At 37.9% G+C, this 27419-nt stretch overlaps 1 protein-coding gene across 3 annotated transcripts in view; it reads right to left on the minus strand.

Annotated features, from left to right (window-relative positions):
* Positions 1-1890: 1890 nt before the first annotated feature.
* Positions 1891-27419, minus strand: part of LOC150104479 (ATP-binding cassette sub-family C member 8-like) — an 822612-nt gene continuing 797083 nt past the window's right edge. For all 3 annotated transcript variants that reach the window (XM_090395659.1, XM_090395657.1, XM_090395658.1), the window contains exons 32-33: positions 17524-17670; positions 1891-2233 (exon numbers count right to left, since the gene is read on the minus strand). In XM_090395659.1, the coding sequence (XP_090251785.1) occupies positions 2087-2233; positions 17524-17670 (294 nt within the window). In that variant the 3' untranslated portion in view covers positions 1891-2086. The remainder of the gene's footprint in view (positions 2234-17523; positions 17671-27419) is intronic.

The following is a 27419-nucleotide window of genomic DNA, read 5'->3' on the forward strand; positions in this document are numbered from 1 at the left end:
TGATTGGCCTTCGTAACTATTTTCATGACCTTGCTCCATCTTACAGGTCCTATTCATGTCACTGTTATCACAATTCACTCTTAATTGCATTGTCATTCAGGATGGAGGTAATCCAAGTTAACCGAATTAAATATTACCCATACAATGATGTCTTATATTTTTCTATCAACTCCCAATCGACCCCTGAGCCCGAATCGATCCCTGGGGGTTGATATCAACCACTTTGGTGACCACTGTCCTAGATACTTTGTTCACATTACTAACTTCTCCTTTCTGATTTGTGTCAGTCACTTGCCTGCTTCTTCAAATCTCCAATTTCTTCCTCTATGTGCTTCAGTTTGCTCTTCATTTTTAATAACTCTTGTCTAAGTTCTTCCACTCCTCATTTGTTACCAGTGCTACATTTCTGTTTCCCTTCTGCTATGTTAACTCTTGTCCACTGTTCTCTTTCTTTCAGATGCTCCAGTCTACTTCACATTTCTTTTATCCTGTAATACCCACCATTTTTATTCATAATCATATCCAAACTGCAGCCAACCTCTTGCTTTCTGAATACTTCAGATTCATCAGTTTATAAGCTTCCTTCAAATACACGAGAAGAGATGTTTCATGATTTATATATGATTATTATCCTTAAATCTGGTTGATCTACTGTTTATTTACAATAATCACTAGTCTGATAATTCTTTTTCACATTAATGAACTGCAAGAATAAGTATGTATGTAGTTCATTGTGGAACAATCTTCTCTCTCTCACCTTTTCATTACACAAGCTAAGTTTGTATTTTGTTTTAATGTCAACTATCTCTCATGGCTGTTTCGCATTTGGTGGTATCAGAAGATTTTAGCATTATCAGCATAAAGTTCAAACTCTGATTAATGCACAATTTCCTTTCTCATAGTGGTCTGTGTGTTAGAACATACAAACTACTAGGGGAAGGGAAACAACCGAAACAATTCATATTTCTATAATCATATTGCTATATTCATATATAGCACTGTCATATCAGAAGAAATGATATATATATATATATTTTTTTCTTTTTGCATTTATAAAAAGTTTTGGAGAGTATAGCAAGAAACCAAACTTAGATTTTCTGTCTTCAAGATGGGTTTAATCCTATGTGGAATAGCATTCCACCTTTCTCTGTCCAAAGCATATGCCAACAGTTTTGAAAGTCTAATGCAGTTCTAAAGACTTTATACAATATCAATCTTGGCATAAAGTCTTTAGAATACCAGGCAAGGAAGTCTGTCTAGTTCTATTCGTGCAATGTGACTAAACCAGCCAAATAAAAAACTATAATGCTGAAATCATGAGACTTCTATTATGAAGACTAATTACTAATTTCAAGATAAAACTTCATTAGTTCTACACTATTTCTGATACAGTAGATTCTATTATATTCCATTCAACACTTCATAACAGAATCAAGAATTTCAACAGAGCCACAGAAATCTCAGAAGTTCATAATTAAAATGTTGGTTGGGTGTTTCAGATTCATCGAATCAACTAATATGAGATTAGTATATTATAAGATAAAAATAAATAAACCCTAAGATCCAGAGGGGATTTCTGCTGATTATATATGATGTTGGCTAATTTGCCTTTAGATGAAAATCCCTTATAAATACTCATCTTGTAATATGATGGAAAGTAAAATAAGGTTTTTCTAATCTGTACTAGGGAAAAAAAAAATGGATGCAATATGAAGACTACTTTTTTGGCATATGCCTTTATGTCCCAGTTATAATTATGGCACAGAGCAATATCAAAGGTCAGATAATCCCACCCAAGATAAAAAGTGGAATTCTTCTTCTTATTATTATTATTAATTGGATTATTAAAGTCCAAAAATTTCAGTTAGTAGGCAGCTAGATATCATATAATTCATTGTACTTAAAAATATAGTTATAATAAAAGTACTATAAATACAAAAATACAAATGTTCAACAAAAGAAACTACTGAAATATCATATAGTTTCCAGTAAAATACTATACATCAATCATCTTATGAATATTTTTAAGTGGTATATATAATAAAACTGTAGTTTAACAAATGATGAATTAAATAATAAGGAAAGCTTAATGGTGTTGTTGATTAGCTTTAACAAGTGAGGCAAAAATGCTTCCTCGTCGAGCAAGCAGCTCTTCAGGATGGCCAATTTCAGCAATCTGACCAGCTTCAAGCACCACTATTTTATCATAATTTAAGATGCTGCTAACACGATGCTAGAAAACAGCAAAAATTATTAACATTAGCAAAAAAAATTCTGATATTAATCAATTAATGATACACTTCATATCAATATTACATTAATGGTCCATTTCAAATCAATACCAAAAGATCAAGGATTTTTCAATGATCATAATAGATGGATTCTGTAACAGCTGACATATGTACAGAAAATCAGAATTTATTTCCTATGGACTCTAATAGTGTATTATTCTGTTAATTCAATTGTGTGTTAACCAAGACAAGATCAAGTAAACATATGCTATATGACTCATGTCTTATGATTACATGCTGTTAACTAATCTGCCCCAACTATGGACCAGATGAAGATCCAGATGAAGAGATAGAAGATTTCTATGAAATATTTGAATCCACATTCAATAATTCTAAAGAATTCTACATAATTATAATGGGCGATTTTAATGCCAAAATTGGAAGCAGATATGACCATCTGAACTCCATCGGTAAATTTGTATTTGGACAGAGGAATGAAAGAGGAGAAAGACTTATTGAATTTGCAAAAGAAAATAACCTCTTTATTATGAGCAGCTTTTTCAAGAAGAAAATCAACCGAAACTGGACTTGGAGAAGCCCAAATGGACAAACTTACAATGAAATAGGCTTCATCCTCTCCAACAGAAGATATATAATAAATAATACCGAAGTGCTTAATAGATTTAACACAAGAAGTGACCACAGACTAGTAAGGGCAAAAGTATGGAAACGGAATAAGCTCATAAGAAAAAAGTCCAATTTAGTGAATCTACAAAATCTCTACCACAATAAAAGCTGTTATAGAGAATCACTCAAAAATGAACTAAAAAAGTTAAACACAGCTACTGCCATCGATGATGCTAATGAAATATTAACAAAATCTATCTTGAATTGAGCATTAGAAATAGGAGGTGTAAAAAGGCACCAAGGAGAGGAAAAACTAAGACAGGAAACCTTAGATCTGATGAAGAAAAGAAGAGATATGAAAAGAGATTTGAATGACACCAATAAAATAGAATATACGGAAATTTGTAAAACTATACATAAAAGGATGAAACATGAACTTAGATCGTATAATACTAGGAAAATTAAAGAAACAATAGAAAACAATAGTAATATGAAGGTCCTAAGATGAATTGTCATCTCAACCATTATCAGTTGGAGCAAAGGAAATAGCTACTGTAAGAGGAAAAAATGGTGAACTGATAAAAAATAGTACAATAAATTTAGTTTAATCCTTTATCCAAGTGTGAGCAAACAAAGTTTGTGCCTGAAAGTATCTTCAGGACTGGGGTAAGGTGGTACAACACCAGAGCAACTCGTTGCAAAGGTGGCCTGGTATCTCAACTTGGGCCTGGCTCCCAGTGAAGAGACCTCAATAAAGGTCGAAACTAGTCTGGGTAGTTGCCCTTCCCTTAATGCATAACATTAGACATATCTGCAAGGAGATGTGTTTTGCATTATAGGAGATACTGAGACAGGATGTGTTGGTAGCTTGCTCCACCTTTGCAACGAGTTGCCCTGGTGTTGTACCACCTTACCCCAGTCCTGAAGATACTTTCAGGCGCAAACTTTGTTTGCTCACACTTGGATAAAGGATTAAACTAAATTTATTATACTCTAACCAAGTGAAAAATAAACTTTCAACATCTTTCTCTAAATCCAGAGTAATTTATTAAAAAAGGGTGGCACACCATTTGGCAACTCCTATAGGTAGAGATGACCTGCTCATGCTTCTGCCTGGTATCAATTGGCAACTCTCTTTATCCAAGTGTGAGCAAACTTTGTTTGCTCACACTTGGATAAAGGATTAAACTAAATTTATTATACTCTAACCAAGTGAAAAATAAACTTTCAACATGATAAAAAATAGAGATGCAATAATCAAAAGAATTCAGGAATTTTATACTGAACTCTATGAAGATAAAGACTGGGATATCCAAGAATCCTCTATGGATAACTCGAGTGAGGAAGAAAACGATGCCCCTGAGATCTTACAAGGTGAAGTGGAAATGGCACTGTGGGAAATGAAGAATGGAAAGGCCCCAGGAGAAGATGGAATTATGGTAGACTTCTTAAAACTGGGAGGAAGCCCTGTTATCAAACAGTTGAGTAAACTCTTCAATAAATGCCTAAAACAGAGAAAAATTCCGAAAAATTGGAACAATTCACTTCTAATATTAATTTTTAAAAAGGGCAATAAGGAAGAAATTAAAAACTACAGACCTATAAGCCTACTCCTCATCATATATAAAGTTTTCACAAAAATTATAATTTATAGAACTATAATTATATAAATTATAGAATAAAATCTAAACTAGAGGGAATGCAATCCTGTGAGCAAGCTGGATTTAGGAAGAATTACAATGCTTTGGACCATATTCACACATTAAGACAGCTCATTGAAAAATCAATTGAATACAATAAACCCTTATGTCTGGCCTATATAAAATGAAAAAGCATTTGATTCAGTTAAAACATCTGCAACACTAAAAGCACTTGAAACCCAGGGAAATGAGAAACCATATATTGAAACACTAAAACATATTTACAATAATGAAACTTCTGTAATTAAATTATATAAAAACAGTGAAAAGTTCCCAATACAAAAAGGCATCCGGCAAGGCGACACCACATCTCCCAAATTATTTACAGCTGCACTAGAGGAAGTCTTTAGAAGCCTTGATTGGGAAACAAAAGGAATAAACATAAATGGAGAAAGGCTGCATCATCTGAAATTTGCAGATGATATTGTCCTAATAGCAGATAATCTTGAAGATCTGGAAGAAAGGCTAAATCAGCTAAATGAAGCCTCCAGAGAAATTGGAGTAAAAATAAATACAGAAAAAACAAAAATAATGATGAATAAATACATAAACCATAGAACTATCAAAGTTGAAAATCATGAAATAGAACAAGTTACCTTATATGTATATTTGGGCCAATTGTTATCCTTTGAGGAATGCCAAAGAAAAGAGGTTGAACGAAGAATTCACCATTTTCCCATAAGCCATCCATTGGATGGATGGCTTATGGGAAAATGAGAGACACATTCAGAAGTGAAATCCCTATGAGTCTAAAAAGGAAAGCTTTCAACCAGTGCATACTTCCTGTCCTAACATATGGAGGAGAAACATGGACTTTAACAGAAGCCCTAAACAAAAAGCTGAGAACAACACAACATTGCATGGAAAGAAGTATGCTAAAAAATTACATTAAGAGATAGAAGACAAATATCTGGATAAAATCTCAAACAGGTGTCATGGATATTGTAAAATACATTAAACAGGCTAAGTGGAGATGGGCTGGCCATATTGCCAGATGCAGTGATGGGAGATGGACTAGAAAAACAACAGAGTGGAGACCAATGGATGGAGCAAGACAAAGAGGAAGACCCAGAAGAAGGTGGAGAGATGGATGGGAGAGGCAGAAAACAGAGTGATCTGGAAAATCATGGGGGAGACCTTCGTCCCACAGTGGACAGAACCAGAAGGTTAAAGAAGAAGAACTAATCTTCTCTCTCTAACAATGTCCTTGTAACATAGGATGAAATATAAAACAACAAAATTACATGAATACCACAGAAATAAACTTTAATGAAAGTACATATATTTTGTACTGAGCATAACACTACATCATCAGTGTGTAGAAACAACAAGAAAATCAAAGAACAGGAATACAAAGTACCTACAACGATTGGTTTATCAATTAAAAAAAGATTACAGCATGATAGAAATTAATATTAATATTAATTCCTACTATGCATCTCACCAACTGGTGAGAAAGTGCAAAACCACACTCACAATTACATCCTCTGATGAAATTATCAGATCTAAAACTCTCGATCCTCATATGTGGACATAATTCCCCTGCGACGAGAGATCTGAGATTCATGCTTGAAGTTGTGCAAAAGAAAACGCAGAGAGGGAAGATTGTGTGTGTTGCCCAGGTATGATAGTGATGAGCTGAGCAGAAGAGCAGCAACACTGAATCGCATAATAGCCAGAATGTGTGAGAAGAGAGGATTGGAATACGTGGATGCTTGGAGGGCATTTGAGGACAGAAGGGAACCGTATGCTAAGCTAGAGACTGCATTTGAATGAGGAAGGTCGAAGGCATCTGGAAAGATTGCTGTTTTCTGAATGAGTCAGTGTGTCAATGCAGGGAAACTACAATTCCCAGGGTGGATGGTAGCAGGAGCAGCCTCTTGTGGGAATGGGTGCTTGGGGAAAGGGGGGATAACATCAGGTAACACTGAGCCTGGGGGGGGTTGAGAGGGGACAATGATAGGTATATAGAAGCAGTGACATTTTTATGCTCTATACTAATGCCAGGAGTATCCGAAATAAAGGAGATGAATTGGTGGCGCTGATAGCATCAACCTGGCCAAAGATTATTGGGATCTCTGAGACGTGGTTGATGAAGGATAACATAATAACCGGAATTGAAGTGGCAGGGTAGAGCATTTTTCGGCAGGATAGGAAAGGAAAACGTGGTGGTGGAGTACTGCTTATGACTTATGTCCACTAAGAGTGGAGGCTTTGGAAGGCAGTGACAAAAATGGTTTTGAAAGCATATGGTGTGAGGTAGAAGTGGCCAAGATAGGATATTTAGTGGGGTGTTGCTATAAACCAGGGAGCAGGAGGTGTTTAGGCAGATTAGCTTGGCAAGTGCAAGAAGAATGATTGTTATGGGAGACTTTAACTACAGCAATATAAGCTGGGAAGAGGAAAATACAAGTAGTAAGAAGGGGATAGAATTTCTGGAATTTTTGAGAAATTAATATTAATTTCTATCATGCATCTCACCAACCAGTGAGATCTGATAATTACATCCTCTGATGAAATTATCAGATCTAAAACTCTCGATACAGCAGTATAAGCTGGGAAGAGGAAAATGTAAGTAGTAAGAAGGGGATAGAATTTCTGGAATTCTTGAGAGACAAATGTCTTCGGCAGCATGTCATAGAGGGAACAAGAGGTTCAAGAGTTTTGGATTTGGTCACAGCATCAGAAGAGCTGATAATAAGTGAGATGACATCTCTCCCACCAGTTGGAGAGAAGGACCATATTGTTTTGACTTGGAGGATGAACAGACATGCAGGTATATCAAAGAAAAGGGAACGTATGTGGAATTATAAAGCGGGTGATTATAATAGTCTTAGGTATCAACTAGGGGCAGTTCCATGGACGGCAGAATTGGAAGGCCAGGATATCATTAATGCTTGGGAAATTGTGAAAGAATATTTTTTAGCAGCAATAGTAAGCAGTATTCCATGGGTGAAGAAGTGGACACAATTTGGTGTAAAGTGGATGACAAATGATATCAAATGGAAACTGCAGTTGAAAAAGAGATTATGGAAGAGATATAAGCAGAGGGATGGAGGACAGATACATGAATAATATAAGACGCTGGCCAGGAGAGTAACCAGAATGGCGAGGAAGGCAAAACTGGAATATGAGAAGAGATTGGCACTAAGATCCAGAGAAAATCCTAGGGAATTTTTTAGCTATGTGGCCAGTAGGCGGATAAATTGTGGAAGAATGACAATGCAGGATAAAAATTGGAATAGCATGACTGATGCAGAGGACTTCATGACTTATTTTTCACGGAATTAACAACACCACACACACTTTTATCACAAAGATATTTTATTAATGCTTTTAGCGAAAATTAGTTGAAAATCAGCGAAATTATATTTCGCTGATTTTCAACTCAGCATCATCAGAGCACAACACACTTGTAAATGCGACAGTGAGTGAGTGAAACAATATAATTGTAAAAGACAAAAGATCTAAAGTCCTATTTTTTTGGCACCCTCTAACAAAAAAAAAAAAAAAAAACCAGCAGCTATCCAGGAGTTTTTCTTAGGATAACCGTCTCCCAAATTTTTGGCAAATTAATGCAACCATATTTGTTAAGGTTGGGAGAATTCTTCAACGCCATTGCTGACTCAAAAAATAATCTTTCAGATCTATAACGACTCCTAAATAGCACATTCTTTTTCCTCCATCTAATCCTGTGTGAAGGAGTGTCCAAAGTGTGGTTTGCCAGTCCCGACTTGCCATAGTAATAGTAGCGAATGTATCTTTCATGTTCTTCCAGGCGGATGTGCAGAGGACATAGTGGAGTTGTTCAATGAGCACTTTATTGGAGTATTTCATCCTAGAGGAGTCAGTTTTAATGCTAGAGGGATAGGGCAGGTTCAAGGTTTAGAGGTACAAGAGGAGAGTGTGTTAACGATACTGAGTACTCTGGATGTCAGTAAAGCTTTGGGACTGGATGGTATTTCACCATGAGTTTTGAGAGAATGTGCTAGGGAAACTGACAGTGCCTTTAACCTGGCTTTTTCAATGAAAGTCGGGTTGCGGGAAAGGTACCCAGGGAATGGAAGGAAGGTAAGATAGTGATATTGCTTAAGGGCGGTACCACACTGGAAGTGTCTAATTATAGGCCTGTTTGTGTGTCATCAGTAGTTGTTAAGGTCTTGGAGAAATTAGTGAGGGACCATTTACAGCATTGGGCAGATGAGGGTAATGTTATCAGTGAAAATCAACATGGATTTGTTAAGGGGTGCTCTTGCTTTAGTAATATGATTGCCTTTTATAATAAAGCGACAAGAGCAGTTGATGAGGGAAAGGCATATACTGCCATTTTTTTTTGATTTTGCAAAGGCGTTTCACAGGGTGCCACATGATAAGCTGATATTTAAGTTGCAGCACATGGGTTTAAATGTCGGGTTAGTCAAATGGGTTTCAGGATTGGCTGACTGATAGGTATTAGAGAGTTGTGTATGGTGAGGCAATATCAAGGAAGCAGAAGGTCACAAGTGGGTTCCATAGGGCTCAGTACTGGGACGTGTATTATTCAACCTTTATATCAATGATATTGACAATGGATTGCAAAGGGACATTCAGTTGTTTGCGGATGATGTGAAGCTGGGAAGGGTAATAAGTAATAGTGCAAATGTGGCAGCCCTGCAAGAGGATTTGAATAAACTAGACAGATGGGCAAATGAATGAGGCAATCGGTTCAATGCAGCAAAATGTAAAGTCTTGAGGTTTGGGATCCATTGATGGGAGGATGCATACTCGATTGGAGGAGCTGTGCTGGAGGAGGTAGGGGGAGACAAGAGATCTGGGGGTAAAGATTGATAGAAAACTGAAATTCAGGGAGCATATAGGTGGTGAGGGTAACTCAGAGGATTGCTGCAATACTGAGAAGGATGCTGACTTGCAAAGATAAAAGAGTTATCATTATGTTGTATAAGACCCTGATCAGACCACACTTAGACTATTGTTCTCAGATTTGGTCCCCAGGATTTGAAGGCGATAAATTAACTGTGGAAAGGGTACAGAGGTGGATAACAAAGAAGGTTTCAGGACTGTACAATATAAGTTATAAGGATCGACTAAGGGAATGTGTACTGCAGAGTTTGGTGGATAGGAGAGGTGATATGATCAAGACTTTTAAACTGTTGAGAGGCAGTTACAGGGTAGACATTAGAGAGTTCTTACACTTGGTGGAACAGCAGGAAGGAGCGATGACAAGGGGGCCATCTCTGGAAGTTACGAAAGGAGGCTGTGTGCAAGAGGGTGAGGAGTGGTTTCTTTGCGTGGAGGGTGGTTGAACCTTGGAATGCATTGCCTGAGAGAGAGAGAGTAGTTAGAGCGGGAACGGCCAATGGGTTCAAGGAGTGGTATGATAAACTTTGTGTTTCCTAAAAATGACCTCTCACGATAAGTCTTTGACTCCATGGAGGCCTGGATAATAATAATAATAATATCATTAGCAGCCCCCCCCACCTCCCTTTGCATCCTTTTTTTTCCTCGTGAAAAATACTGTATCCTTCCATTTCTATTCCTGTTAGAATATCATCTTCATTCAACCATGTTTCACTTATTCCAATGATTTTGGGGTGATTTTTTTCACTTCCATCAGTGGAACCATTTCATCTCCCTTATTTCTGATACTTCCATTTGTAAACAGAACCCAGTAATTCATTTTTAAGTCTATAAATAGTCCTATGTAAGCCACTTGTTGGTTGTGATTTCCCCACCACACCTGCCCAATCACCTTTATCACAACTTACTATATATCTGCTCAGTCTCAATTTCCCCACCCACATCACAATATGCTCCATCTTCATACACACATTCACTGCCATTTTCAACATCTACTCTGACTATGCCATGTCTCCCTGTCCACCCAGACTTGCCGTTTCCCTGTTCCTCTTGCATTCCCATTCTCTTTTCATCTCTCCCACTACTACTGGTTCCACAGCCAAGCACTTCTGTCTCTTTAATACTATTCTCCTGATTTTTCACTTCATCTCTTGCTTCTGTTTTCTTGCATGTATGAAACATTGTACTTCCATCTAGCAACAGTCCTCACTGGAAAGTCATTCAAATGCAACCCATCATGCTGTTCCATTCTTCCCTCAAACACATGCCATACATCCACAAACTGTCGCACAAAAACTTCACACAGCTCCGCTAGCATACCATTCATGATTTTGGCTCTCCATCTCAACTTATCATTGTCATATCTCGACAATACATTGACAACCTTTCCCACTACACTGTTATCATTCACTCTTCTCAATAACTTCATGATATTCACCCTCACATCTCCTTATGTCAGCTTAGATCATTTGTCACCACAACCACCACTATCTCTCTTGCTCGTTTCTTCCTTTATGTTCAACGCCAGAATTATCCTAGTCATTCATGTGATTAATTTAATAATTTTTTGATATACTTGGAGTAATTTTGGACTTCAGTAGTAATAACTAAGACAAAGTTTCTTTGTACCAAGTTGAAAATGAGTTTCAAATCAGTAACATCATTTCCTAATGATAAACTTGATTAGTATTTAAAATAGATGAATATATACAAAGAAAACATCTTCAATATGACTTACTGTGATGTCATACTTCTCCAGCCTGAGGATATGTCATTCATCTTTGTATCAACTTTCATCCTGTTTTTACATTCCCCCCCACTGCCTTTCTTTCTCTCACTCAACAGTAACAAATGTTCAAATGCCTAACACCATATCTTTTCAAATTCATCAAATTTCATTTTTAAACCAGTACAACTTTCCTTTCAAATTCACTCAGTGAATTCACAAATTGCACAGCTTCTTCTTTCCAATTTAGTCATCTCCTCTGCACAACTGATTATTTTAATACCTAGAAATCACTTTTCCAACTACATCATTATTCTATAGCAACTTCCTCAAACAGAAGTGGCAAAGGTTGGTCGACTGGTAGAGCCTCTGCTACTAATGGCTCAGTTAAGTAAGTTTGAGCGCAGTTAGTAGTTGGAAGGGGACCAATCGTTCAATGCTGTTGGCACACTATCCCTCGATGAGTCTTTGGACTCCCTGGAGGTGTCAAATAATAATAATAATTCTTTTGAAAATTTCTGAGCTGAAGACAAATAAAAAATCATTTTCTGTTATGGAGAATTGTTTGGAGAAGTGATAAATTTCAGTCTATCTGTAAAGAATGTAATATGTAATTCTATCCCCCCCCCCATGCTCCCCAAAAAATCATCAGTTCATATATTTATTATTTTTATTTTTTTATATTTTTTTGTACAGTTGGATTTTTTGAAAATGCTCACAGAATTTATTCTGGTATGAATATGTTAAAAAACTTTTATTACATATCACAAGGAAGTTATGGGATGAAGGTAGTATTGCAATTTATGTATACTAATGCCAGAAGTATTTGGAATAAGCGTGAAGAATTTTTAGCAATAGTTAGTACAGCATGGCAAAATTATAGGTATTAGTGAGTGTAATTAGTTGACTAAGAATGATACAATTATAAGAATAGAATGTAAGGAATACAGTGTTTTCAGGGAGAACAGAATGGGGGGAGGGGTTTTGCTAATGATAGATGAAGAGTTGAAGCCAAGAAAAGTAGAAGTGCCTCAAGATGACAGGTATGCAGAGTGTAGTTCATTTGAGGCTATTTGATGTGAGATAGAGATCAACAGGATGAAATATGTAATTGGTTGCTGCTGTAATCCGGGGGGTATAAGGGAGAACACAGATGGTATGCATTGGCAAATTTGCATAATGAGTCAAGGTTGAATAATTATTATGAGGGATTTTAACTTGGAACATACATTGGGAGAAGGAATGAAATCACAAGGAAGGAAGGAATGGAGTTTATACAGTTGTTAAGAGATAATTACCTGACACAGCATGTAATAGAAAGGACAGGAGGTTTGAGAGTGCTGGATCTGGTCATAGCATCTGAGAACACATCAATAAAATAGAAGATATCTGCAGAGAATTTGGTTGTGTTTAAGGTGCAGTATGATGAGCTGTGTGTATGAAAAAAGGACCTAACAGATGAATCTTTGACTCCATGGGGGGGGGGGGTCATAGGATATAATAATAACCAATTTAGTCACATTGCCTCCACTTGAGGAAAGTGATCATATGGTCTTGACGTGGGAGATTACAAGAAGTGCTAAATTTTCTGTTAAGAAGGGGTATATGTTGTTGTGTCGGAAAAAGTGATGAGTCATCCCTTTTTTCCACCCAACGTTACGTTACCTCAGAAGGAAGGAATAAGGACATACTTATGCCTCCTGATGGGAAATGTACCGAATAATGTCCCATGAAGATGTATATAACCAGATGTATAAATTCCAAACTTTGTTAAGATAGCCCATAAGTTTATTAAGATAACAATTGCGAATGAATTAAAGTAGAAAGTTATGTAATATTAACAAGTAAATATGTATAAGCTAAGTACAAGTTTTAAGACATGTGAAGACAGTTCGTAGCCACGGCATCCAATCGAACTCCAGTCGAAATAAAAGTTTCGGCGGGAGTTCGAATCGCTGTCTTGTCTCTTATCTCCGATTTCTTGTGTCTCGTCTCCGAGGTTCGTCGGCACCTAGTTTCCCGTAGGAGAGCTATGTAGAGCTTGCCGCCACGTGCAGCAAGAATCTCCCCTTGCTATGCACGTTACATCGGTCAAAGCCGCAACTACAATGTGTTCAACACATAAGGAGAAAGAGCCACTGGTGAAATCCACGTCAGCATACAGGTCTGTGCATGAGTGTTTTTGGTTCGTGTAGAACAAAGGAACAAAGCCTGCCATTAGAGGAGGTACAGTGAATAGATCAGAATACCTAGTCAAAGCAAGAATGGTAAGTGAAGATTTTCTTATATTAATGTAGGATTAAAGTATCCATGGAGTAAAGAAACAGAAGTTAAGAACACACGCCATTTACGTGTTGTGCCACAAGAACAGTCTGCAATTTGGACACTTGTGTTACTGCTAAGAAGAAAGCATATTAGGCTCCAGCCGAACAGGAGGCCGAGCTCCGGACTGTTTAAGTGATTTAAGAAAAGTAATGTCATATGTTTAGAAAGTAGTCAAGTGTTAACAGATATTTTGGGGGAGAGAATTAAGTAGAAATAAGTACTATTGTCCTAGAGAATTACATGTCAGATTTATTGATTGTCTAGTGTTTATATGTAATGTTTCATGTATGATATTATCAGGTAACTTAATTTTGAGAGTCTGAGGAAAGATATATGTACAGAAGTGAGGAATTTATGTCTAGTAAGAGATCATAGTGCAGAAGTTTTAAGTGTGTTTAATTAAGGAAGGGGAACCCAGACTCTTTTAAGGTTAAGAATTGAAATAACATGTATACTTGTCTTTGTGAAATAATAAATGTGTTTCTTTTTACATAATCAATTGAGTTTGTCATATCTTCTGTGGATTTGAATTACCGTTTGGAAAATTTCGTACCATGCAATTAAAGGGGGAACCAATAGTGATATGAGAAAGGGGACCACGACTGCATACATACCTTGATCCCTACATTTTCGTTAAGTATTATTGGATAATGTATCAGAATTTAGTTGCTGGCTGGCGCAGTCTATAATCTATACAAATTTGTCGGCAACCGAAGTCTGATAGCAAGAGATACAAAGATTTAATGTTAAAAGTAAAGTTACTATTATTATTACTATTATTACGGGCAACTCCAGGGAGTCATTAGACTCATCGAGGGAGGCCCCAAATCATATTCATCACAACTATTTGACATTCATACAGTATCTATCATACCTCGCCTTAAACTCATTCACTGTCACAGCATCCACCACAGACTCAGGGAGCGCATTCCACTCATTCACTACTCTAAAAGTAAAGAACCCAGCTCTAACACCTTTACTAACCACACTTTTGCCCAGTTTCCATGGATGTCCCCTAGTCCTCCCACAACCAGCACTGTTCTCAAAAATATCTTCTGAATTAATTTTATAGAAACCCTTCAGTAATTTGAATGTCTCAATCATATCTCCCCTCCTCCGCCTATCAACCAATTTTTGCAACCCACAAATCCTCAACCTGTTCTCATACGGTTCATTCCACAGACCTGCTATCATCTTGGTCACTCGCCTCTGGATCCTCTCCATCTCCTCCCCATCAAGAAGAAACCTAGGTGACCAAATCTGAGCACAGTAGTCTAGATGGGGTCTTATCAAGGCTCGATACAGAGGAACAATAACCTGCTTGTCAACGTATTCTTCAGCAACCAAGTGATTTGATGAGCTGTTTTGGTCACTTTTGCAATGTGTCCCCTAAATTTCAATTCCTTATCTACCAACACTCCTAAATCTCGTGCCTCATCAATTTCCTGGAGCAGGGTTCCACCAATGCAGTAAACTGCCGCCAATCTTTTCACCCCAAAATGCATAACCTTACATTTTGCCACATTAAACTGACATCCATTCTCCTTAGCCCAGACCTCCAATCTATCCAAATCATCCTGCAAAATTTTGACGTCATCTGCATTCACTATTGCCCTACCCAACTTCGCATCATCCACAAACAAATGAACTGTTCCTCTCAGATCATTTCCTATATCATTTATGAACAAATTAAACAGCAGTGGTCCAAGAACAGATCCTTGTGGCACACCACTAGTCACAGGCCGTCTTGTGGACTCTACTCCCGAGTAAACCACTCTCTGATATCTCTCCGTCAACCACCCTCCTATCCATCTCACCAACCCTATGTCCATTCCCATATGCTGCAATTTACTGATTAGAATTCCATGTGGAATCCTGTCAAAGGCCTTGGCAAGTTAAAGACAAATTAAAGAGATTAAAGATAAATTAAAGAAAATGGAGATATAACAATGTGGAATTACAAGGCTGGATTGTGACAATTTTAGAAGTCAGCTTTCAGCAGTGCTATGACATGAGAATTTGAAGGGGAGATATGTTGATGATGCATGGGAGATTGTCAAAGGGTGTTTAAAGAAAGCAGCATCACACTGTATACCAAGTCAGAGGGAGAAATCAAGTAGGAGTAACATGGATGAATAGTATTATTAAGCAGAAGTTGCAGATAAAGAAAAGGTTGTGGAGGAAGTATAAAGAAAAATACTCAGCATACCCATGAGTAGCATAAATTACAGGCAAGGAAGGTGACCTGTATGGTAAGGAAGACCAAAGCTAATTATGAGAAGAAGCTAGCTGATGAGTTCAGAACAAATCCTAAGGAGTTCTTTTGCTATGTGGCAAGTAAAAGGAGGAATAACAACGAAGGATGGCTTTTCATGATAGGGAAGTAACAGAAGCAAATCAAATAGTTGAGTTACTTAGTGATCATTTTGCAAAAGTACCATGTTGGTTGTGGCAGTGCAATGCCAAATGTGTCACTGACTGATGACAGTCTAGAGACAGTAATAGAGGTGCTTAGTATATTATAGAGCCTTAATATGCTAACACTGCCATAGAGTCAGATGGCATATCGGCCCATGTGCTACAAGAATGTGCAAGAGAATTAGCCCCCTCTTCTGACCAAGCTGTTTAATTTAAGTCTCAATTCTGGATAAGTTCCAATAGTGTGGAAAGAGGAGAAAGTAATTCCACTGCATAAGGGAAGCTCCAAGACAGAAGCAGCAAATTATAGCCAATCAGTATATCAGGAGTGGTGGTTAAGGCTGTGGAGAAATTAATAAAAATTAGAATTCAGGACTGGTGGACATGATACTTTATGAGGGGCAAAATGGTTTTGTAAAGAGTAGGTCTTGCTTTAGTAACTTACTTTCTATAATAAAGCAACAGTGGAGTTGGAAAGGAAATCCTTACTCAGTGATACTGCTAGACTTTGCAAAAGCATTTAGACATGGAATTGTGTTGTATGAATTGGAGCAAATGAAAATGGATCTAAAGCTGGTGATTTGGATTAGAGAGTGCCTGATGGACAGATATCAAAGAGTGGTTTATGGAGAAGCTGAGTCCAGGAGAAGGCAGGTGACTAGTGGTGTACCTCAGGGCTCAGTACTTGGTCTTCTATTGTTTAATTTGTACATTAATGAAATTGGCAATAATCTGACAGAAAATATCCATTTGCTTGCTGATGATGCAAAATTGGAAAGAGCAATAGTCAATGAAGGTGATGTAGTTATCTTGCAGGATGACTTAAATATGTAAGTATGGGCAAAGGTGAATATGACTGTCAGTTTAACATGACTAAGTGAAAGGTGATGCACTTCAGGAATGATGAGATCAATGAGATCACATGCTGCGAACTATATTAATGGATCAGAACGGCAAGAAGTTGATGAGGCAAGGATTTGGGGGTTCTTGTGGACAGAGGATTTAATCTGATGTGCTGTTTTGGCAACCTTTGCAATATGCCCTCTAAACTTAGGATAGCAAAGTCATTGTTCCGCTTTAATAAGGCCACACACAGATGTGGTCACTGGGATTTCCTGATGAAGTGGTGGAGAGGATCCAGAGGCAAGTATCAAAGATTGTTGCAGGTCTGTGGAATGTTTCCTAAGAGGAAAAATTGAAGGTCTGTGGGCTCCAGAAACCAGCTGATATATGTGTAAGAGAGGAGATATGATAGAAGCATATAAGTTATTAAAGGGGTTTTTTATAGGATTGACAGTGATGAGTTTTTTCTGTACAGTGCAAGAAGGGAGAGAATGAGGGGTCATCTCTAGAAATTGTGTAAGGGTGTGGTTAACAAGGGTGTTAGGACTAGATTTTTTACTTGGAGGATGGTGAATGTGTGGAATGCATTGCCAGAGGTGGTTGTGAGTGCTTCATCTATTAATGAGTTTAAGGAGAAGTATGATAGGTATTGTGTGAATAAAGGTTAGTGTGTCAATGTTGGGTTTCCTGCAATGAGTCTTCTGACTCCATGGAGAAACTGTTATAATAATAATAATATATGGCTAAAACATCAAACTATTTAGAATAATGTTTAATATGAATAAACTAAACTTACAGCAATTGAAATGACAGTGCAGTGCGAATAATATGATGACACAACATTTTGGAGAACACGATCTGTATCAAGATCAAGAGATGACGTTGCTTCATCCATTACTAAAATGCTAGATTTCCTAATAATGGCTCTTGCAAGACAGAAGAGCTAGATAAAAGTACATTATTCAGCATATTACTTTTTTTACTAACATGTCATTCCTTATGATAATAAATAATAAACACATAAAAAAACATGAGATCCCCCCAAATAAATGAAAATAAAAACAAGCTATTTATTCTTTTTTATTTTATTTTGTGGAATTTTTTATGTTATAAACAAAATTTTATGATGAATGTATGGATTTTCAACCAGTAAAATCAAATCATAAGGAGGAATATACTGGGCCTTTGTGACCTTTCTTATACATTCATTCTTTAGGGGAATGAATGGATAAGGACTGGACATTTAGAAGTTTGGAAATCAGACAAAAAGAGCATATGTCAATAACAATAGAGAAAACAGCTTAGGACTAGCTTTTCATTTCTCCCACCCACCCACACATCATAACATTGGGTGGGATAAGTTATACCACTAGACAATTGTAAATTGTTTGTTCTGTATTCACAGATTATATCATCTAATCTTTTTCCTTAAGTATATAGGTGCAATCCAGTTTCATTATAATTTCCTTATGCTACATACATTAAAACTAAGTTTTCTTTTTTTTATATATTTCATCAGTAAAGTGTGTGTATATATATAAACACAACATATAGAATAAAATTAGAAAAAAAGGATATGTGTGGAATTGATAGTGTGGAAGGTGTGAGTGACTGTGGAAGTTTAGGAGATGGTTTTGTTTGGGAGAGTGAATTTAGATTAAGAGTGACTGACCTGCAGATGGAGATAGATGAGTTGAAAGAGGAGGTGGAATGTCTTGTGAATGAGAGCAGAAGTAGGAAAGATAAGATTAGGAGAATGGAAGAGATAAATGCAAGGCGAATCAGAGTAGGAGAGAGAGAGAATTTAGGGAGTATGAGTGAGAGGGATGGGGGGTGCTAGAAGAGGAGAGAATGGAAACAGTAGAAGAGAGGGAATGAGAGAGAGGTATGGGAATGCTAGCAGACGAGAGGATGGAAACAGTAGGAGAGACGGAATGAGAGAGAGATATGGAAGTGCTAGAAGAGGAGAGAATGGAAACAGTAGAAGAGAGGGAATGAGAGAGAGGTATGGGAATGCTAGCAGACGAGAGGATGGAAACAGTAGGAGAGACGGAATGAGAGAGAGATATGGAAGTGCTAGAAGAGGAGAGAATGGAAACGGTAGGAGAGATGGAATGAGAGAGAGGTATGGGAATGCTAGAAGACGAGCGGATGGAAACAGTAGGAGAGAGGGAATGAGAGAGATGTATGGGAGTGCTAGAAGAGGAGAGAATGGAAACAGTAGAAGAGAGAGGTATGGGAATGAAAGAAGAGGAGAGAATGGAAACAATAGGAACGAGGGAATGGTAAGAGGTATAATGTATGGCGACTCAATGATCCGTGGTGTTCAAGATAGGATGCGTGAGGAGTGTTTGCCAGGAGGAACAATAGAAAGGGTAGCTATATCAATTAAGAGAGGTGAAAGGGTGGATGAGATGATCGTGATGGTAGGAACGAATGACTTGAGTGGTAATGTAAGTCGGGCAGCGAGAGATATGAGATTTTTGCTTGAGACTGTACGGAAGAAGACAGAGAGAGGAAAAATAGTGTGTGTGTTGCCTAGGTATGATAATGATGAGCTGAGCAGAAGAGCGGTGATACTGAATGGCATAATAGCGAGAATGTGTGACAAGAGAGGACTGGTATATGTGGATGCTTGGAATGCGTTTGAGGAAAGAGAGGAGTTGTATGCGAGAGACCGTTTACATTTGAATGAGGAAGGACGTAGGCATCTGGAGAGATTGCTGTTCTGAACGAGTCAGTGTGTCCCAGGGAGGATGATAGCAGGGGTGGCCTCTTGTGGGAATGGATACTTGGGAGATGGGAGACAATGTCAGGTAACACTGAGCCCAGTAGAGTCTAGAAGGGATAATGCTGGGTATAGAAACAATGGCATTTATATGCTGTATACTAATGCCAGGAGTATCCGGAATAAGGGAGAGGAATTGGTGGCGCAGATAGCATCAGCCTGGCCAAAAATTATTGCGATCACTGAGATGTGGCTGACAGAAGGGGATATAACAACAGGAATAGAAGTCGCTGGGTATGGCATTTTTCGTCAGGATAGGAGGGGAAAGCGTGGTGGTGGGGTGCTGCTTATGATAAGTGATGACCTATGTCCTCTAAGAGTGGAGAATTTGGAAGGAAGTGAGACAAATGATTTTGAGAGCGTATGGTGTGAGGTAGAGGTAGGCAAGACAGGATATTTAGTGGGGTGTTGCTACAGACCCAGGAGCACAGAGGATGGGGACCAGGAGATGTTTAGACAGCTAAGTTTGGCAAGTGCAAGAAGAATGATTGTTATGGGAGATTTTAACTTCAGTAGTATAAATTGGAGAGAGGAAGATGCATGTAGCAATAGGGGAATGGAATTTCTAGAATTCTTGAGGGACAAATGTCTTAGGCAACATGTAACAGAGGGAACAAGAGGTTCAAAAATTTTGGATTTGGTTATAGCATCAGAAGAGTTGATAATAACTGAGTTGATGTCTCTCCCACCAGTTGGAGAGAGTGACCATATGGTGGTGACTTGGAAAATGAATAGACATGCAGGAGTATCAAAGAGACGGGAACTTATGTGGAATTATAAGGCAGGTGATTATAATAGTCTTAGACGTCAACTTCGGGAAGTTTCATGGAGGGAGGAATTGGAAGGCCGGGATATCATCAGTGTGTGGGAAATTGTGAAAGAATATTTGTTATCAGCAATGGTAAGTTGTATAAAACGAGTGAAGAAGAGGACACAATTTGGAGTAAAGTGGATGACAAACAATATTAAACAGGAATTGCATGCGAAAAAGAGGCTATGGAAGAGATATAAGGAGACAGGTGAAGAGATGCATGAGGAATATAAGACACACTCCAGAAGAGTGACTAGTGTGGTAAGGAAAGCGAAACTGGAATATGAGAGGAGATTGGCCCTAAGAACCAAAGAAAATCCTAGGGAATTTTTTAGCTATGTGGCCAGTAGGAGGAGAAATGACTGTGGAAGAATGATATTGTGGGATAAAAATGGGAATAGAGTGACTGATGCAGAGGACATAGTGGAATTGTTCAATGAACACTTTATTGGAGTATTTCATCCTAGAGGAGTCAGTTTTAATGTTAGAGGGATAGGACTGGTACGAGGTCTGGAGGTACAGGAGGAGAGTGTGTTTCAGATACTGAGTACTCTGGATGTCAGTAAAGCTGTGGGACTGGATGGTATTTTGCCACGAGTTTTGAGAGAATGTGCTAGGGAATTGACAGTACCTTTAACATGGCTTTTCAATGAAAGTCTGGCTTTGGCAAAGGTGCCCAGGGAATGGAAGGAAGGTAAGATAGTGCCATTGCATAAGGGTGGTAACAGACTGGAAGTGTCTAATTATAGGCCAGTCTGTGTGTAATCAGTAGTTGTTAAGATCTTGGAGAAAGTAGTGAGGGACCGTGTACAGCATTGGGCAGATGAGGGTAATGTTATCTGTGAGAATCAACATGGATTTGTGAAAGGACGCTCTTGTTTTAGCAATATGCTAGCCTTTTATAATAAAGTTACAAGAACATTAGATGAGGGAAAGGCATATACTGCAATTTTCTTAGACTTGGCGAAGGCATTTGACAGGGTGCCACATGATAAGCTGATATTTAAGTTGCAGCACATGGGTCTGGATGTCAGATTGGTCAACTGGATTCAGGATTGGCTGTCTGATAGGTATCAGAGAGTTGTGTATGGTGGAGCAGTTTCCAGGAGGCAGAGGGTTACAAGTGGGGTCTCACAGGGCTCAGTACCAGGATCTATATTGTTTAACCTTTATATCAATGACATAGCCAGTGGATTGCAGGGGGATATTCAGTTGTTTGCGGATGATGCGAAGCTGGGAAGGATTATTAGTAATAGTGTAGATGTGGTAGCCCTGCAAGAGGATTTAAATAAGCTAGTTAGATGGGCAAATGAATGGGGGTTTCAGTTTAATGCAGCAAAATGTAAGGTCTTGAGGTTTGGGAAACATCGATGGGATGCTGCATACTCTATGGGAGGAGTTATACTGGAGGAAGTAGGGGAGACAAGAGATCTGGGGTTGATGATTGATAGAAACCTGAAGTTTAGGGGACATATTGCAAAGGTGGTGAAGGTAACACAGAGGATTGCTGCTATTATGAGAAGGACACTGACCTGCAGAGATAAGAGGGTTATCATTCCGTTGTATAAGTCTCTGATCAGACCACACTTGGACTATTGTTCTCAGATTTGGTCCCCAGGATTTGAAGGGGATAAATTAACTGTGGAAAGGATACAAAGACGGATGACAAAGATGGTTTCAGTACTGTACAAGGATAGTTATGAGGATCAGCTGAGAGAATGTGGACTGCAGAGTTTGGTGGATAGAAGAAGGAGAGGTGATATGATTGAGACTTTTAAACTGTTGAGAGGTGGTTACAGGGTTGACACTGGGGAGTTCTTTCGCTTGGTTGATCAGCGGGAAGGAGTGATGACAAGAGGCCATCCCTGGAAGTTACGAAAGGAAACTGTGAGCAAGAGGGTAAGAAGTGGTTTCTTTGTGTGGAGGGTGGTTGAGCCGTGGAATGCATTGCCTGATGGAGTGGTGGGAGCGAGAACGGTCAGTGAGTTTAAAGAGTGGTATGATAGACTTTGTGTTTCTCAGGGGGGGACCTCCCCTCGATGAGTCTTGACAGACTTTATGTCTTAGGAAGGACCTCCCTCGATGAGTCTTTTGACTCGTTGGAGGCCTGAATAATAATAATAATAATATGTGCTTTGCATTATGGGATATTAAGGCAATTGATGTGAAGTCATTAACCTCTATATACAAGATGCCCTGTTATGAAGCTACTTCATGTGCAAACTTTGTTTGCTTACACTTGGATAAAGGATGAAACCAAGAATACAATTTCTTTGCATCTTTAATTTATAATATAACCAAGTGGAAAAACTTTCAACACACCACAGCATATACTGTGTTCTCTTATTTGCAGCTGTGTGAATATCACAACAACTGAGTATCACATATAGCAGAGAGCTTTTCAGTAATGGCAGACTGGACAAGTTTGTTGACAGTGCAATAAAGTATCTTTTCCACTTGATTATTTCATGGACTAAGTATAAAAAACTTCCACATGTATTTAATTCAGTGATGTGGGAAGGTATGTATTTTGCCAGTTCTGAAAATCAAGCTTCTAATATAATTAAAGAGGCAGAGTGGATATCTGAATTTAGGAGAAATAAATAAAGCAAATAAACAAAGAAAAGTGTGAAAAAAAAATTTCATTATCATTAAAAAGATTATCTTTATTATATGGGTGGTTCTGAAACCTTATTATGGAGGCCATGCTAACTAACGCTACTTATATCTCTCTCTCTCCTTTAAACTCATTCATTGAAATATCCCTTGAGAATGCCTCTGCAACCTATTCCAATTATTTGCTAATCTCCAAGCAAAAAATCCAGTCTTCCATGGTCTTGATAAGTACACTCTTACACATTAAAGATTTAATGGATTGCAGCCAGCACAGGAAAAAATTACTAACATTTAATTCTTTTTCCTTTCTCAGGCAGACATTGTCAGGAAGTACAAACTAAATTGTAACACACATACACACAAACAAGCAACACAAAATAAAGTGAAACTACATAGATGCTGTCTAGAGTCCTAACTAAGAAGAGTTTCCTCTATGAGTGCTAGTCAGAAGCTTAGCTTGTAACTTGGGATCCATAAGAATTAATGCTTCCCATATTTTTGGAAGTTTAAGACATCCATATTTGTTTAAATTCAGTTTTAAAGACAGCTGAAGTTTCTAGAAAAAGTTTCTTTTCTGAACTTGACCACAACAGAGCATAGCTGTTTTTTTTTTCCATTTGATTCTGTATAAGGTGTCCAAGGCATGGCCTGGTAGACCTTGCACAATAATAATGATTACAAATGTACTTTTTATATTATTCCAAAAAGATAGTGGTTGATCTTGTGTGTCCACAGTTGGCTAACTTGCTTGAACAAGCTAACTTCATACACACTAGGAACTGTGAGAGGAAGTGGTGGGTCTTTAGGGGAAATGAATGGTTAAGGGCTGCCAGTTTCAAGTAAGGCTTGAAGGCAGGTGTATGTGTGTGTGTGTACACACACACACACACACACACACACACACACACACACACACACACACACACACACACACACAGCTAATTCTCTTTTTACATGGCTTTTTTTTTACACGATTTCAAAATAACATGGCTTAGAAAACAAAAGCAATTCTATTTTTTTTATACGAAACATTTTGATTTAACATGGTTCAAATGGCACTTGTTTTTAAAATTTCTTTTTGAATTCAGTTCTGTTAAATTGGGTGCTATAGTGATTCCTCAAAGTTAATTTGGTCTGTTACGGGAGGCCGGCCTATATAAGGCTGTTTGGAAGGAGTTAAGCTGTTTATTAAATAATCATTTCTTGTTTACAATTTGAAATGTTTACACTTCTTGTGTTTTGTTCATGAAAGTTTTATTTGTACAATAGAGTTATACAGGTGTGTATTAAATTTTGAAGTTTTGTACGCATAATATCAAATTAATAAAATTAATTATTGATTATTTTCAGATATTTTCGTAACATTACCCCATTAATCACGATGTCAGATAATTCAGTTAGACAGAAGAAGAAAAGAAAAGCTATTTTTTTAGAAACTAAGATCCAAATTTTAGATCGTTTAGCAGCTGGAGAAGGTTCAACATTCTTAGGGAAATATTTTGGATTGAACGAAGCTACCATGAGAATGATTAAGAAAAATGAGGAGGCCATTAGAAAATCTGTTCTTTATGGAACAACATTAGGTGCAAAGTTGTCATTGTATATGACATGTTATAAAAGTGAAGATAGAAAAGGCCCTAATGATGTGGATTGAAGATTGCTCACAAAAAGGAATACCTTTAGATGAAAATGTCATCAAACAGAAAGCATTATGGTTGTACAAACAGATTCAGGAAAAGGAGTCACCAACATCAAACAACTGTGATTATTCTACAAGCTCAGGTTGGCTTACAAAATTTCTCAAAAGATATGGAATTTTATTATTATTATTATTACGGGTATCTCCATGGAGTCAGTAGACTCATCGCGGGAGACCCAAACTAGCAAAACAATATCTGTCATATCTCTTCTTGAATTCATTTACAGACGAAGAGCTCACATCTAAGTCAGGCAATGAATTCCACTCGTTCACCACCCTCCAGGCAAAAAACCTTGTTCTGACACCTTTGTTAACCACACTCTTCTTTAATTTCCAGAGATGACCTCTTGTTCTTCCATCACTATCACATAGCCGAAACATTTCCCCTACATCAATCCTATAAAAACCTTTCAGTAATTTAAATGTTTCTATCATATCCCCTCTTCTTCGCCTATCAACCAATCTCTGCAATCCACAAGCTCTCAATCTATCAATGTAGGGCAATTTTTATATCACTCACCAACTTGGTCACTCTTCTCTGAACCCTCTCCACAGCCTCCTCATCTCCAAGGAATCCAGGTGACCAGACCTGAGCACAGTAATCCAAATGTGGAAGTATCAATGCTTTATAAAGGGGAATAATAACCTCTTTATCTCTGGATGTCAGTGTGTTCCTCAACAATCAAGTAATCCTATGTGCAATCTTGGACTTAGTAATGTGTCCTCTGAACTTCTTCTCCCCATCTACCAATACCCCTAACTCCCTAGCCTCATCAATCTCTTGGAGTACCTTTCCATCAATGTAGTACAGAGCTGGTAATCTTTTAATCCCAAAATGCATGACTTTACACTTTTCCACATTGAACTGACATCCATTATCTTTTGCCTATTTTATTAGCTTATTTAAATCATCCTGCAAACTTTCAACATCAGCTTGATTTTTAATTGCACTACACAACTTTGCATCATCAGCAAACAACTGAATATCTCCCTTTAAGCCATTTCTTATATCATTTATATACAAATTAAACAACATTGGCCCAAGCACAGAACCACACCACTGGTCACCTGCCTCATTCTGGACTCGGTTCCTCCATACACCACCTTATGGTATCCCTCCCTGAGCCATTCTCCTATCCATATCACCAATTTAATATCCATTCCCATCTGCTCCAATTTGCATAACAGTGTTCTATGGGGTATCCTGTCAAAAGCCTTAGCAAAATCCAGAAGTACTACTGTGTAGCCTGTTCCTTTGTCCAACTCAGATGTTATTCTATTATGAATAGTTAATAGATTGCTAAGGCAGGAACTACCTTTAACAAAACCATGTTGGCCTCTATAGAGTATCATATCCTGATTAACCCATTCTTGAATTTTGTCTTTAACCAACTTTTCCAATACTTTTACCACTACTCCTGAGATGGTGATTGGTCTGTAATTAACTACCGCAGTTTTAGAGCCACACTTATGCAAAGGAACCACTTTGCCTAACTTCCACTCCCTAGGGACCATACCAGAGTTCAAACTTAAATTAAATATCCAAGTAAGAGGGGTTGACAATTCATTTGCACATTCACGCAACACCTGAGCTGATATTCCATCTATGCCTACAGCAGTGTTTGCATTTAAATTTTGCAATATATTTAATACCTCTGATTCTTTAGCTTCAATTCTCAGATTAGGTATTGCTACAAGTATAGAGATATCCTCACTTGGGTGATAGACTTTTGAAAAGTGATCACTCAGTAACTCGACTATTACATCTGATTTTGTCACCTCAATACCATCACCACCCACTAAAGTTATCCTTCCGAAGTCATTCTTCCTTTTACTTGCCACATAGCGGAAGAACTCTTTGGGATTGCCCTTGATCTCTTTGGCTAAGGTCTTCTCATAATCTGATTTAGCTTTTCTTACTATGCTGGTAACCTTCCTAGCTTGACCCTTGTACTGCTCATGGGTGTACTGGTCACCTTTCTCCTTGTAAATTCTCCATAACATTTTCTTTTTTTGCAGATCAAGCTTGATACTACTGCTTATCCATCTAACGCCTGCCTTGTTTGACCTCCTGACCATGGGGACACAATCTGATATTGCTTTCCTCAGATACCCGCTGATTTTATCCCATGCACTGCTAACATCTTTCCCTTGCAATATGTTCTGCCATGGGATGGCTGCAAGCTCACTCCGAAGCTTGTTATAATTGCCTAACCTGTAGTTCCGTATATACCCATTCTTAACAGAAAAATCCACAGATTTTGCAACCTCCCAAGTCAATACCACATGATCGCTTTCACCAATTGGAGGTAACGAGGACACCTTACTTATGCATATAACCTCTGAACCAATAACCAGGTCCAACACTCTCACACCACGTGTCCCTTCAGTTATGTGCTGTTTCAAGTAATTATCTTGTAGAAGATGTATGAACTCATTTTCCTTTTTGCTACGTGATATTTCCTCCTTCCAATTGATATCACCATAATTAAAATCCCCCATAATAATCACTAAGCCTTCACTCATTGCACTAATTTGCTGATGCATGAATTCAATATCTCCCCCTGTACTCCCTGGCCTATAGCAGCATCCAACTGTATATTTGGTTGCATTGGTCACTATTTCACACCAGACTGCCTCAAATGAACTCTCATTCAAATGTCTATCATCTTGATATACTACTTTCTTTGGCTGCAACACATCAGTTATCATCAACAGTACTCCTCCCCCTGTTCTATCTTCTCTATCCTCCCTGAAAATACTGTACCCATCACATTT

This window comes from Typopeltis vanoorti, chromosome 7, assembly GCF_054136105.1.
Source record: "Typopeltis vanoorti isolate ZY-2024b chromosome 7, IOZ_Tvanoo_1.0, whole genome shotgun sequence".
Classification (NCBI taxonomy): domain Eukaryota; kingdom Metazoa; phylum Arthropoda; class Arachnida; order Uropygi; family Thelyphonidae; genus Typopeltis; species Typopeltis vanoorti.